Source organism: Conger conger, chromosome 8 (genome assembly GCF_963514075.1).
Source record: "Conger conger chromosome 8, fConCon1.1, whole genome shotgun sequence".
NCBI classification, from domain to species: domain Eukaryota; kingdom Metazoa; phylum Chordata; class Actinopteri; order Anguilliformes; family Congridae; genus Conger; species Conger conger.
Window position 1 is genome coordinate 42,019,611 of NC_083767.1, and position 13,583 is coordinate 42,033,193.

General features: G+C 44.4%; 1 protein-coding gene across 1 annotated transcript; it reads left to right on the forward strand.

Moving 5' to 3' along the window:
- Window positions 1-1,681: 1,681 nt before the first annotated feature.
- On the forward strand, window positions 1,682-12,974 carry tspan12 (tetraspanin 12). Its single transcript, XM_061253208.1, has 8 exons — window positions 1,682-2,256; window positions 2,368-2,500; window positions 3,007-3,089; window positions 4,356-4,491; window positions 8,356-8,421; window positions 9,072-9,179; window positions 9,797-9,940; window positions 11,640-12,974. The coding sequence occupies exons 2-8, from the start codon at window positions 2,435-2,437 to the stop codon at window positions 11,958-11,960; spliced, it is 924 nt and encodes a 307-aa protein (XP_061109192.1). The 5' UTR covers window positions 1,682-2,256; window positions 2,368-2,434; the 3' UTR covers window positions 11,961-12,974.
- Window positions 12,975-13,583: the final 609 nt, after the last annotated feature.

The window sequence follows — 13,583 nt, forward strand, 5'->3', positions numbered from 1 at the left end:
CGAGGACAGGGTCGCTTGTCACAGAAGACCCAGGGAAATTTATATCCAAAAGCACAGATTTTATGAGTCAGTAATACTTTAAAAAAAATATTATAAGTATTACTAACTCACTGATATTGAATAAGTGTAAACTGTCTGTAAAGATGAATTTAAATTTAAATTATTTTTGTTATTGCCTAGTGAAACATCAACGTTATTTCTATATTTAAATAGGTGAGTAAAGTGAAGAGGCTATGTGAATATAGCGTAATATTGTATAGGCTACTATTTGGGTTGCTGAAATGGAATGATATGTACCAGCTGTGATTACTATGATTTAGTCATTTTATTTATTTTTGGTGCCAAAACATTCTTTCGAGTATCGCATTTGTTGCTTCAATCAAATAAATGAGTGACGTGTGTGGTAGTTTAGCTCCTTAACTACCACAAAAATCATATCACTTACCCAAGTTGTGCATTGCAGCCATTTTACACAAGAAAGCTCACCGCACATTATCTCAAGTGGAGCAGTAGTAATGATTAGGAGGATGAGGATGATTTGATGGCCAAATTCACAGAGACAGGTTTAGAATTTTTCTGGTAATGCAATGTGTCGATAGTTACCTTCTGTATGTTATTAAGGAAGGTAAATCAATGATTTTAGGTTTGATTACTTCTTTGGGTATTAGAAATTGCTGTAGATTGCCACCCTGAGGCTGGAGAAGTGAGACGCAGATGAAGAGATATCCTAGTATATATTGCACAAAAAATAAATATAATTACCGACTATATATCCTATGTTCTGTTGAGGTATTATGCACAACATTTCAATGTTCAACTTTTGAAGGCACATACTGTACATGCAATTTATATGCCACCTTGTGGTTAACAATGGAATATGTTTTACTTGACAGATTCAATCGTCAACTTATGATCGATTCTACACAAGTAGGCCTAGTTTTCCTAACATTTATTCTAGAAATAGCCTAAAGTCATCGATTTACTTCAAATGCTGGCTGTTTTCATGTTTCTGGACATCCAAGTAGTCTACAATCTCAGAAATAAATTGACATTTTTGTTCTTCAAGGATTACATTTTGCGAAAAGTACCCTGAAAGTACAGTAGACCTAATGTTCTCTTCAGGTACAAATGAGGCCTACATTTCCCCAGAAAAAAAAGGTACAAATGAATTGTATATTGCTGGCAAGGGGTACAATTTTATGTACATATAGGGTACCGCTCGAGCGACAATAATGTATAGCTGTTGAGGCACTTTTCGTACCTTGAAGCGTACCATTAAGATACACACAGAAGTTTATTTTATTTATTTAACATATTGCATTACAATTGGTCGTACCTATTTTTTCTCGAATGCTTGACGAATTGTAATGGGCAAACAGACTATGTTTACATTAACATGCAGTATGCATCCTGCTGTATAGCCTACATTCACTTTCAGAATAGTTAAGCTTTCTGTGGACAATAACTTTCCCTCAGATTTCACCCCTTGACCAATGCATGCTATCTCTCGGAGGCGTACAGCCGCCCACATTCCTTATTTCTTGCTGCCTCTTATGGATCCCTCCAGTAAGCGTGAGATGCAGCTCCAATTAGCCAGCCCGAGTCTCTAGGACCCAGAGGAACGCCCCAAGAAGATGGCAGAGAACGAACTGCTCCCCGTTTAGTCGTTTAGACTCCTTAGGCTACAAGCAAAACTTGAATTGACAGCACACAACTTTCAGCGCTGACAACTCAGCTCCTGGAAAGGATTATAGATAGCCTGTCGTACAACGTTAGCTTTCCTACGGAATGTGAGAAATTCTTCATATTTCAGCTTGAGCCTGTGTGTTTTATTTTGGGCGAACTGTGACTTTGGAATAACTTTTGGAAAACTTTGAATAACCTCACTGTGCGCGCTGCGGATACGGATTTTCACATTATGAAACTTTCTCTGAGGATATAAATTAAAGCATTTAAAACATTTTTCTGTTTGGTAGAAGGAACTAAGCAATCGTATGTTTCAGGAAGATTTTCAAGAAAAGCTGTTTCGCAAAAATTATAGATTGAAAACTGGGGAAAAAATGTTCGAAGTGCGTGGTGATTGATTCTAATGTCAGCTGGACTGCAACGAGCGGTCATATGAGTTCTTCATCATTTTGAAAGCAAATGTAAGAGAACACCTGTTGTGTATGGTCTCAAAAACTTTCTCCGGATATCTTATGCTAAAACAAGACATCCCAATATACCGGAGTTTAAAAGGAAAAGAAATGTAAAACGGTAGGCTACGTTTCAAAAACATGTCACACAACAAATTACAGGAATGTATTCTTTTTAATTTCGCTTGAAATTATTATTCATGATTATTTTTCATTGTTAATCTGTCTTAAGTGGATTTTGCTGCTATGGTGGGGAGTGTTAAAATGCAGAGACCTGTCCTGCAATCGCCGCGCTCAGAATGGCTCGAGAGGACTCGGTAAAGTGCCTACGCTGCTTACTCTTCGCTCTCAATTTACTCTTCTGGGTAAGAGAAGTCGGACGGCCGGAGCAGGTGGCAAAGTTAGCGCTCACATTACACACGACGGTGGAATTATGCTTCACAGTTCACATTGGCCCATGCTTACAAGACTCCAAGACTTACAAGTGTATTCTCCTTCCATTTCCCCTGTCAATACACAGTTGGCATCCGAACTACTGTGTAATCTAGCCAAAGTGCTTGCCTCGGGTAATGCTGCACGCTATAGATTGGTTCAAGTGTGGTGAAACACCACTGATTGATTTATTTAAGCTGTTGGGCAGTTTCAAACAGTGGCAATTTCTGTCATACCTTTTGAAGTCATAGTCTACATTAGATATAAAAAAAAAAAAACTTTTATTTTAAATCAGACCCTTGTAATTATTTTTATGGATGTCATACATAGGCACCAACCAATGTTTCACGCTCAGTTGTGTGTAAGAACAGAACTAAGTCCAAAACGCTGAGTGAAAATGTACTTTGTGAAATTTAAGGCTTTATTTCTGTTACCTCAGATAATGGCCATCTGTGTGTTGGGCGTGGCGGCATGGCTCCGGGATTACCTGAACAATGTGCTCACCTTGACTGCAGACACCAGGTGAGCGGGACAGAGCAGGTGCGAGCCGAAGGCTGCGGCGGCCATTATGAATGTAGATATTAGATAGGACCAGAGTAGGCTATTTGTTCAGAAATCCCACAAGAAATAAGGAAGCCAAAAACAGCCATTTACCACTTGTGGTTTTCTATTGTTACTTGTTCAAATTTGTGATTAAAGTATCAGGGAATGTGAACAAACGTAAACAAGTGCAAACCTCAAGATGCCCCCAAACCAGAGTCTTGTACCTGGACATGGCTTATACCCACCTCCACTCTAAATACATTTTTGCCTGTTCAAGATTTTCCTTTTTCAACAAAACTGCTGGGTAGACAATTCTGTGTGTACAGTACTTGTTGTCATTAAACATGAGCGTAGAGAAGAGTGATTCACCAGTAAAGCAGCCAGGGTATCTGATGGGAGCATGAGGAGTGTCTCTTGGAACTAATTTAGAGGAGGAGGTTGTGGAGGATGGCAGGGAGCGTGGGAAACTCGCAGAGTAAAAAGCCTGTAACTGTGTTTGCACCTCTCTCATAGCAATATCATTTCTCTCAGCTCTGTTTCTGTAGCTCAGGCTTATGGCCCACTCCAAGTGTGTCCAGTCTGAAGCCTTCTGATAGGACAGAGACCACTTGTATTGAGTAGTCTTGTTGTATGGGACAGAGACCGTCAGCATTTAGCTTTCTCGTTATAGAGAGACTGTTTGTCCACTGTGTATCCCGATTGGACAGAGATATAAGTATTCAGCAGTCTTGTTGTATTGGACAGAGACCGACAGCATTTAGCTTTCTCGTTATAGAGAGACAGTTTGTCCACTGTGTATCCCGATTGGACAGAGATATAAGTATTCAGCAGTCTTGTTGTATTGGATAGGGACCGTCAGCATTTAGCTTTCTCGTTGTAGAGATACTGTCTGTCCACTGTGCATTCTCATTAGACAGAGATCACCAGTATTGAGCGGTCTCGTTGTAAAGTGACTGTCTGTCCACTGTGTATTCCGATTGGACAGTGACAGTCTTAAGTATGCTGTGTATTCTGACAGCTGCTGGGAGCGACAGCCTCTTGACCTCTGGATCGTGATTGGAGCAAAGAAAAGGGATGAATTAATCCCAGCATTCCTGTGGAGTGCAATCAGAATTTACTTGTAGCTGCAGTATTAATATGCTGTGCCAAGGGAGGGAGAGAGAGAGAGAGAGTAGGAAGGATAAATAAATAAACAACAGCCCTGCCAAGTAACGCTCTGGAATAACTCCCCCCTCCCCCCCACAGGCTGGAAGAAGCTGCAATTCTCACATACTCCCCAGTCGTCCACCCAGTCATCATCGCTGTGTGCTGTTTTCTAATCATCGTAGCCATGGTGGGGTACTGCGGAACGCTGAAATGCAATCTTCTCCTCCTGTCCTGGGTAGGTGTACCTCTGTCGGGGGCTATGTGTGCGTGCATGGGCAGTTCATGTCTCAAACTTTCCGCATTCTCTCTGCTTCTGCACCCATTCCATTACACAGAGAGGAGAGAGACATTGCTCTGAACTTGTCTGGTTCTGTTTGAGAGGGAGCTGGCTGTCACACAAATACCTCATTGCAAACATGTCGCTCAGTTAGGAATGTGGACAACAGACTAGGTCCCCTCAACAGAAATACTTGTGGCTGTCTGGCTAAAATGCAGTGACATTCATATAGCATAGTGCTCTTGTGATTGGGCCACTAACTGACAAAGCATGACAAGAAATATTTGTTAGTTTCACAAGCTGGTTAGAGAGTTGCAGACACCTGTTAGCATGACATATTCTCATAAAGAATACTCTCAAAATCAATAAAACCCTGGGACCAAGTAAGATAAAAAGAGCAAGGCCTAGCTTCCCTGTCAACAAGGCGAGGCACCAAGCTGTTTCTGACATCGCAGCTTCTGGTCGCCGCAAGACCGCCTCTCCAAACCTCTGACACAAGCCATCTCTCCACGAGACAGCATTAACTTGTCCCCTTAAAGAGTTTACTCTGCCTCTAAATTTAAAGTCTCCTCGCCGCTCTCTCCCTCCCGCGGCACTCCTGACAACCCAGGGCCTCGTCTTGAATTTACTCTTTATTTTGCACCGGTGTTTAAACAGCAAGCCGGCAATTCATCATGCCCCGGCAACTCGCTGTTTTTGTAAACCACTCCTGCGGTCGCACGATGCGCACCCCGTGATAACTACAGCTGTAAAACAATTCATTCAGCACTTGTCACGGCGACTGAGTAATGACTCCCCCGCCGCTGATGTATCGCCCAAACCCCATGAATTACAAACCTGAGTAAACATGTTTGTCACAGACAAGGGGAGATTGACAGACCGCCAGCTCAAATGGGACCACCCGTACATCAATCAAAGGTGGGAGATGGCTTAGAGATTAGCCTGTTCAATCATTCACTGTGGTCCGCTCAGAGACACGGGAGCAGACGATGAACAACAGGACTACACGGGAATAAAACGGAAAAGCTTAGCGTTGAGTTTCTACAGCTCCCACTGTGACAGGAGAGAGATAATTAACCAGGGAGGTAATTGACTGTCATCTTTAGCACAAAGAAGTGCTATTTTCACATTATGTGTCCGCTCTAGCCTATTATGTCCGTAGGTGATTCTGTGGTAGTCCTCCACTTAATTATAGTGTCAGGTTAGCAGGGGGATGCAGCTGAAATTAAATCAGGCAGAATGGCCAAACAGTATGGGAGCAGCAACAGTCATCCAACTGGCCAGTGAAATGCCATGTCATTCTTTTTCAGCCCTTGCTGAAATTGTTTGGAGAATCACCATGCAGAGAGACATATGGTTTCTATGCTTAGGTCATAGGATAATCACTGATATAATTATGTGGTGAAAGGGGCACTTTAAAAAATGAATATGTCTCACAATAAATTAATATGTACCAGTTGGATGCTCTTTAAATATGTACGGTAACTGTGTATGTATACATTTTCAATGTATGATACAGTAATGGATAACCCAGATATATGGCCATGTACATAACTAACAGAACAAACGCATGGCAACATTTTGGAACATACACTCAGTGAGAACTTTATTGGGTAGACCTGTACACCAGCTTGTTAATGTAAATATTTCATCAGCCAATCATGCATGAAAGCATGCAGACATGGTGAAGAGGTTCAGCTCTTTTTTTCACATTTATAAATACTGAAGAAAGTGCTCAGTAAGTGTATATTCGTTGCTTTTATTCGTTCACCTTTTGTTACTCAGTAGCTCTGCAGTGTAATAAAGGAGCTGGTCTGGGGCGGGTAGGTGGGGTGGGGGGGGGGGGTAGGCAGAGATTTGGGGGGTGGTGGGTGTAACTGTATTGTTCCTCCAGCTCCCAGGTGTGTGGTAGGCAGGTGGAGTTCCTGTATCTGACCCAGACTAAAGAGGCTAGGCTGTGGAATCCCACCTGCCAGGCGCTCGGGGGGGGGGGGGGGTTAAGCCATTCTCTCTCTCCTGGAAGCCATTCAGGCTGTGGCCCTGCCCCCGGCGTTCTTGTGTTACGCGTGACGCAGAGCCACAACAATGTTATCTTCGGAGGGGACAATGGCCGACGCTATTTATTTCAGCCGCGCGCAGGGAAACGAGAGGAGCAGCGAGCTCAGGTTTCGGGAGCCACTATTCACGGGCGCCCCTTTGGAGCCAGGCGTACCCCGTGACCCCGTGACCCCGGAGACCCCCGCATCGGAGGACCGGAGGACGAGGATGCGGCAGAGCCACCAGACCGACCGCGAGGCGCGATGGCGTGCAGCCATTACGCGAGCCGATGCAGTGAGAGGCTGAGCGTTAATTAAAAGTGCGCACGCGCCTACACCTCTGAATAAAACATCTCTCATTAGCGCAGGGGGACTGGGACAGGCTCTGGGCCAGTAGGGCCCCTGATCGATGCTCAGCTCTGGGTCATTTCTCTACAGCGTCAGCCGGAGAAATGAGATGGCGCCCGTTTTCGTTTTGGCCAAAGTGGTACAGTGGGGGCGGAGAAGGGGAATTCTAATTTCTCCCGAGTCAGTCCTGAGCTCAGCTTCTGAGAATCACTAAATCTCTTTCTCACCTTTTCCTTTCCTCCTCTCTTGAACTACTCATCAGTGTCTGTCTCCATGGTTTACATAAGACAAAATCTCAAAAGATTAACTAGAAGAAATGCAAATTGCTGAGAACAGAGAAATGGCAAATGGAAATCCGCAATAAAAATTGTAGAGCATTACGAAAACCGATGAAAACTTTCAAAGGCTATTAAACAGAAAATAAAGTTTGTGCACTCAAAGATAACAAAGAAGACTAGGCAGAAATTATTTGTTTTGTGTAAGACTTTGTTACTCTGGCGCTTCAGTATGGATTATACCTTTCTCAGAGTGTGAAAGCTTCTCTCTGCATATTTTTGATGGTCCATGGAGTGTAGTTGCATAGCACCCCTTAGTGCTTAAGCACAGAAGACTCAATACAGTTGTAGAACATTACTTCCTAGTATTTAAGCGCAATGTTTTTGTTACAGTCAAACGTCAAAGCGGCCCTCTGTCTTGCTGTGGAGGAGTTTTCCTGGCTAGGTGAGAGGGTCAGGACCCCGGGAGGGTAAAAGTTCCCGGTTTCGCCCTCCTCTCGGTCGGAGCGAGGGCAGGAGGAGGCGGAGAGGGGCTTTGTTTGGACGTTCCCGCACTAAAAGCCCCGAGGCATTAACAGAGCTGCGGCTTCACGCAAATATTTAGAGTCTCCAAATAAACATCCTGATTGGCCGGGTACACCCAGACAGACGCGCATAATGGAATATCTGACTAAACGCTTGTTTTAGCGGGCTGGGGTTCGGACGCGCACGTGTCAGAGGACCCAGGGAGTGAGTGGCCCAAGAGTCCCTCTGGAGCCCCTGGCTCTGGGCCGACGCTGGAACTCGCATAGAGAGGGAGCTCATAGTCGCTGTTCACCACAGAGGAAGCCATCTCATTACTTTTCAAAAGCACGGGGACCTGTGAAGTCAAATATCCATGAAATGCAAAGCTATGAAAGTCTATGAAATGAATCTTGAAGGGGGCGAGGTGGAGCTCACTGTGTAATTTAAAGTGAGTTTGAGAACTGATAACTTAGATGGAAGAAATCAAAGTGCCACAGAGCCAGATGTGATTCATTAGGTTGACGGGCGGGAGCTGTGTGCTTCACTCTCAATCTTATTTTCCCTGTGTAATTGAGTCGCCAGTCATTTATTTTTGCGGGCAATAGTATATATTCCTTATTGTTCACCCTTTTGTGACTTGCTCTCTTGATTTCCGTCAGTACTTTGGCTGCCTGCTGGTGATCCTCTGTGTGGAGTTGGCCAGTGGAGTTTGGACCTATGAGGACGTGAGTTTCTCTCCCTCTTCTTTCTCTCTCTCTGCCACTAGGAATGTAGTGACCTTTCTTGCTCTGTGGTTTTAACCCCCCCGGGCACAGCCTTATCAGAGAGCAGAGTGCGCACTCCAGTCAGCTTTGATCTGCTGCAGTATCTGCTAGGTGTGAGCTTCTCCGACCTCTGCTTATCACTAAACCTCGTTAGCGGAGGGAGAAGGGCCTGCCCCGGGGATCATGCAAAACCGTCTTTTATTGGTTACAACCCTTTTTTCCTGCCCTGGGGGATTATGGGAGGAGGGTCACGATGGCGCTGCAGGCTCCACAGGAACAGAGGATGCAGATGAAGCTCCTGCCTCCAGGCCTGTGGCGTGCAGTCACGGGCTGATCACGGTCTCGTTAGCACATCAATAAAACCCCAGGGGATGCTGGGTGATTTAATGGAGAACGAGCATCGGCCTGAAAAAAAGTGTCCCATGCTTTCGGGAAAATGCCATCTGATTTTTTAAAATTAAAACAATTTACTACTCTTTAAAGATCAGGAAGGCCAAAGGGGCCACTAACAGAGTATCAGGGAATTCATTTCTTGTTTGAAATGAGTGGTGTGATATCTGTGAGGCGCCATTTTGAACAGAAGATACTGTAACTCACTTCTGGAATTTTAGCCTCCAATCCTGCGCTCTGACATGATCAGTCTGAAGTCCCGGATGCCCAACTATGGCTTACCGCGTTACCAGTGGCTGACGCAGGCCTGGAACTTCTTCCAGACAGAGGTAAGAACAGTCCTGTCCAAAGCCTGATGACTCACAACGTTTTTATGTTTTTATGCTCAAGACTGCACTTTACACAAAGAATAAGGAAGGGTTCATAATTAAATCGGTTTTATTTAAATTTTCTGCACTTTTGGCTGAATTGTACATACTCATTTCCGGGTTTTAAGTATTACACCTTTATATCAAGATAGAGAATACTTTCTGAGGCAACAGAGGTGAAGCAAGCTGTTCCTGGCTACCTGGTGACATAAACCACATCCCAGCATCCTTATAGCCACTCAGCCTTGCTATTCCAATCTGCCTTTTTGGCCGTAACCGAGTCCTTAGTGTAACATCTCCTGGTATGTGTGTTCTACCTGCACCTCGGTTTACACGCTGCAGGGTGTTGAAGTGTGTGTGTGTGTGTGTGTGTGTGTGCGTGTCTCTCAGTTCGGTATGATGTGGCGTGATGTGGTGTGAGGGGAGGTGAGGTGTGTGTGTGTGTGTTTGTGTGTCTCAGTTCGGCATGATGTGATGAGGGGAGGTGTGTGTGTGTGTGTGTGTGTGTGTGTGCGTATCTAGGCCGCGTCTCAGTTTAAGCACTGTGGAAGCTGTGTGAACGCGTGTCTGTGTCTCAGTTTAAGTGCTGCGGGGTCATTTATTTCACCGACTGGCTGGAGATGACGGAGATGGAGTGGCCACCGGACTCGTGCTGTGCCAGACAGTACCAAGGCTGTGCCCGGCAGGCTCACTACTGGGACCTGAGTGACCTCCACCAAGAGGTGAGACCACCCACCAACCTGCTGAAGCTAACACGCCAACTCAACTCAACTCCCAGGCAATTCTTTTCAGTTACTGTAACACTCAGATCATTACTTAAATTACACTCCATCACATTTTTGAACTTAACTACATTTGAATCTAATTTAATATAAATACTTATATTACACTCCACCTCATTTAAACAAAAAGTATTTTAATGGAAAATTACTTCTTTTTTTAAGTGAAAGCAGCCTGCCTGCACAATTAAAAATGCATCTATTTTTGCACCTCTGGACTAATGTAGCTGTTTTTACAGACAAACTATGTATATGAAAGACATGAAAATAGTGAAAGAAATCTCATCAATATCAATAACTTGATACCTAAGAAGCAAATAACCGCATATCTACATTTAGGCCAGTAATTTGTATTTGTAAATGTAAGATGGCTGTAGATATTCTTACCTAAATCTGTGGTGCTTCACAAGCTAAGGAGCCATGTTCTTTTTCCAGTACAAAATGGCCACCATAAATTCACCATAAAACAGTTGCAATTAAGCACTTAATTGGTCAGCTTTGCTTTCATATCATTAATTTAGTTAGTAGTGACTTCAAAAGGTTCAGTAAATTTACAAAAGAAAATCAAGTAAAAGTAGGAAACCCAAAAAATACCACTTTCTCATTTTGTGTTCATTTTTTCCGAGTTGTGGTTCAAGCACTGCAGTGGGAAATTTGTATTATTGACTGGTGTTCTGTGTGCTGTTACTTCCTGGAAAAGTTGCTTTGTTAAATGCATTCAAATGATGTTGGGGACACAAAGCATGCCTGTTCACACTCGATTAACTCACAACAGTCTGCTCCCAATATCAATTCAGGTGTTTTTCACTGTCAAATTACCTGAAGTGCTTTGGGGGGGAAATCCATACAAAACAATTAGAGGCAGTCTTGAGCCAGAGGATTTTCTTGCAGTTGTTGTTCTAGCAGCAGGCTGTTGAGACAGCCATTACTGCTGATAAGTGGCGGAGTGGCACTGATCTCGCCAGCAAGACACAGAGGAGCTGAGAGATTACCTCATCAAACAGGACACCCACACGCATGCTCAAGCTACAGAGACACAAATACGGATGTATATACACACACACACGTACACACACACATACGCTAAAGGTACAGAGACACAAATATGGATGTATACACGCACACATGCAGACAATACACAAATACACACCCACACCCACACCCACACACACACACACACATAGGCGGACACACACAGAAGGACACACACACACACACACACACACAGACACACATAGGTGGACAGACATGGATGATACACACACACACACACACACACACACATACACACACATAGCCGGACACACATGCATGCGCATTCAGTCCGTGCACACAGAGTGCGTCCCTCAGGTTGTCTGGGTGTGTGAAATGGAGTGCACTGGATTCACTCTCGCAGCTGTGCCAGATGTTGGGGTCAGATCCTCAGACACACGGGGGTGTGAGTGATGCTGCAGGGGAAAGAAACACCCTGAAATGGGCTGCAGTGAAGAGGAGGCAGACACATTTTTCTCTGGAAAACATTTTACAGTTCAGTGCACTGCATGTTTAAAACAACTACAGTAAATGTGTTCTATGACAGGTTCATTTGTTGCCTTGGTGTGTGTGTGTGTGTGTGTGTGTGGGTGTGTGTCCCTCCCTGCAGGGCTGTGGTCCAAAGATTTACAGCTTTATCCGGGGAACGAAGCAGCTGCAGGTCCTCCGCTTCCTGGGTGTGTCCATCGGGGTTTCCCAGATCCTGGCCATGACCCTGACTTTGACTCTGCTCTGGGCGCTCTACTACGACAGGAGGGCCCCCGAGCCCCCCGAACCCTGTCCGCCCGGGGCCGACTCGCCCCCCTGCGCCCACCCCTCCTGTCAGGTCGACGACACGCCCAAACCCGGCCCGGCCCGGCCCCTTGACCCCGCCTGGACTCCAGTGCTGCCCAACGGGGACACACAGTTCGAGATGGAGCAGATCTCGTAGCGCTACGCCCAACGCTAGCCAGAAACTGGGGGCGACTCACAGTGGCCTGTACACAGAGCCACTGCTATAGAACCCAAGGACAAGCCACCATAGAAACCAAGGATACAGTAGAATGGAGATCCTGTAGTGCCAGTACAATAGTAACCCTGGAGGAAACAAGAGATGCTGGCATTCACCACCTCTACCATAAAAATTGAGGATACAGTAGAATGGTTACTCTGCATAGAGTTGAAACACAGGTTGAAACAGGAGTTGCTGGCATACCTCTACCATAGAAACTGTGGATACGGTAGAGTCATTGCCCTGTGCTGCTAATTTAAAAGAAGCACAGGATGAAACAAGTTGCTGGCATACACCAGCACTACCACTAAGACTGAGACTACAGTACTGTGGATACCACATTGTCTGAACAAAAAAACCCCAAAAAAGAAACAAAAAAACAAGAGTTCCTGGCAGGCATCACCACCACTACCATAGAAACAGTAGAGGACACAGTAGAGTCCAATAACCACAGAATGCAGGAGGATGCAACTGATTATATTGTGGCTCCTCTAGGATCTCTTCCACTACAGACTATGAGGAAACAGTTCAAGAATTCAGCACGTGTCTTTCCAAGACTGGTACCATGGAAATAGGCTGAATAAAACAAGCCACTGTCTTAATCGCTTTACAATCTTTCCATGGAGCATTCTATTCATTTTTAAACTGAGCTGCTGTCAAAGCCAAGTTCTTCACCTAAAAATGATGATGAGAAATACATTTAAAGACGGGACATTTCTATTGCTGAATCTGTTCAAAGTGTCTTAATTTAACAGTACTGTGAAATGCCGAATGTCCAAGCTTTTGTTCTGCTTTGTTTAAAATAGCAGAAAGGTCCGTTGCTTAAGGATCAGAATGTCTACTGTATGACGTCAGCTTGTTTAGCAGAAACCCCACTTCATAGGGATGTGCTCACTGAATGCAGCCTTTGTGTGCTTCTGTATAATACAATGTATTTGACATTGAGCACAGGTGCACTAGAGTATTATGTCATCATTTCAGCCCATCCCTTAAAGGGGAATTCCACCCCAAAGCAACATTTAAAAAAGCAAATTTAACAGATAAAGGTGTAACTGATTACAGTAATTCTCTCTATGTGGCTGGACAAAGCAATCTATGTACAGATGTCAGCAGCATGAGTGCAATTTTGGTAGTGGTATATGTCATAATGGCATACACTTCTACCCTTCCTCATTTTTGAAGAACTACAGTGGGCGGGTCATTCTAATGTTCAGACAACTTGTGTGTGTGACCGCTTCTCGCCCCACCTTCAAATTGAGCTATTATGACTTAACACTGTCCGAAGTGGTCGGACAGCATGTCGTATGAACCAGTTTGTTAAATCATGTAGAAGGCTAGTCGGCTTTTTTAGTCTTTAATAAAGCAAATATAACCAGGGGGCTATAACCCTGCACTCACTATAGGTAGAGAGCTGGCTGAGAGCTCATTTTAATTAAGAGGACGGCTACTCTTCGACAAGTAAAAGTTAAAGTTATTAATTCCTCTTTAAGTGTTGTCTTGCTCTGTATTTTTCAACTGCAGGGTAGAGAAGCAGAGTCGTGAACCCCAGAATATGTGGAGTGT

Coding starts and splice junctions, on each gene's coding strand:
- tspan12 (XM_061253208.1), top strand. CDS start 2,435: ATGGCTCGAGAGGACTCGGTAAAGTGCCTACGCTGCTTACTCTTCGCT. Junction 3,090..4,355: donor ACCTTGACTGCAGACACCAG/GTGAGCGGGACA, acceptor TCCCCCCCACAG/GCTGGAAGAAGCTGCAATTC. Junction 4,492..8,355: donor ATCTTCTCCTCCTGTCCTGG/GTAGGTGTACCT, acceptor GATTTCCGTCAG/TACTTTGGCTGCCTGCTGGT.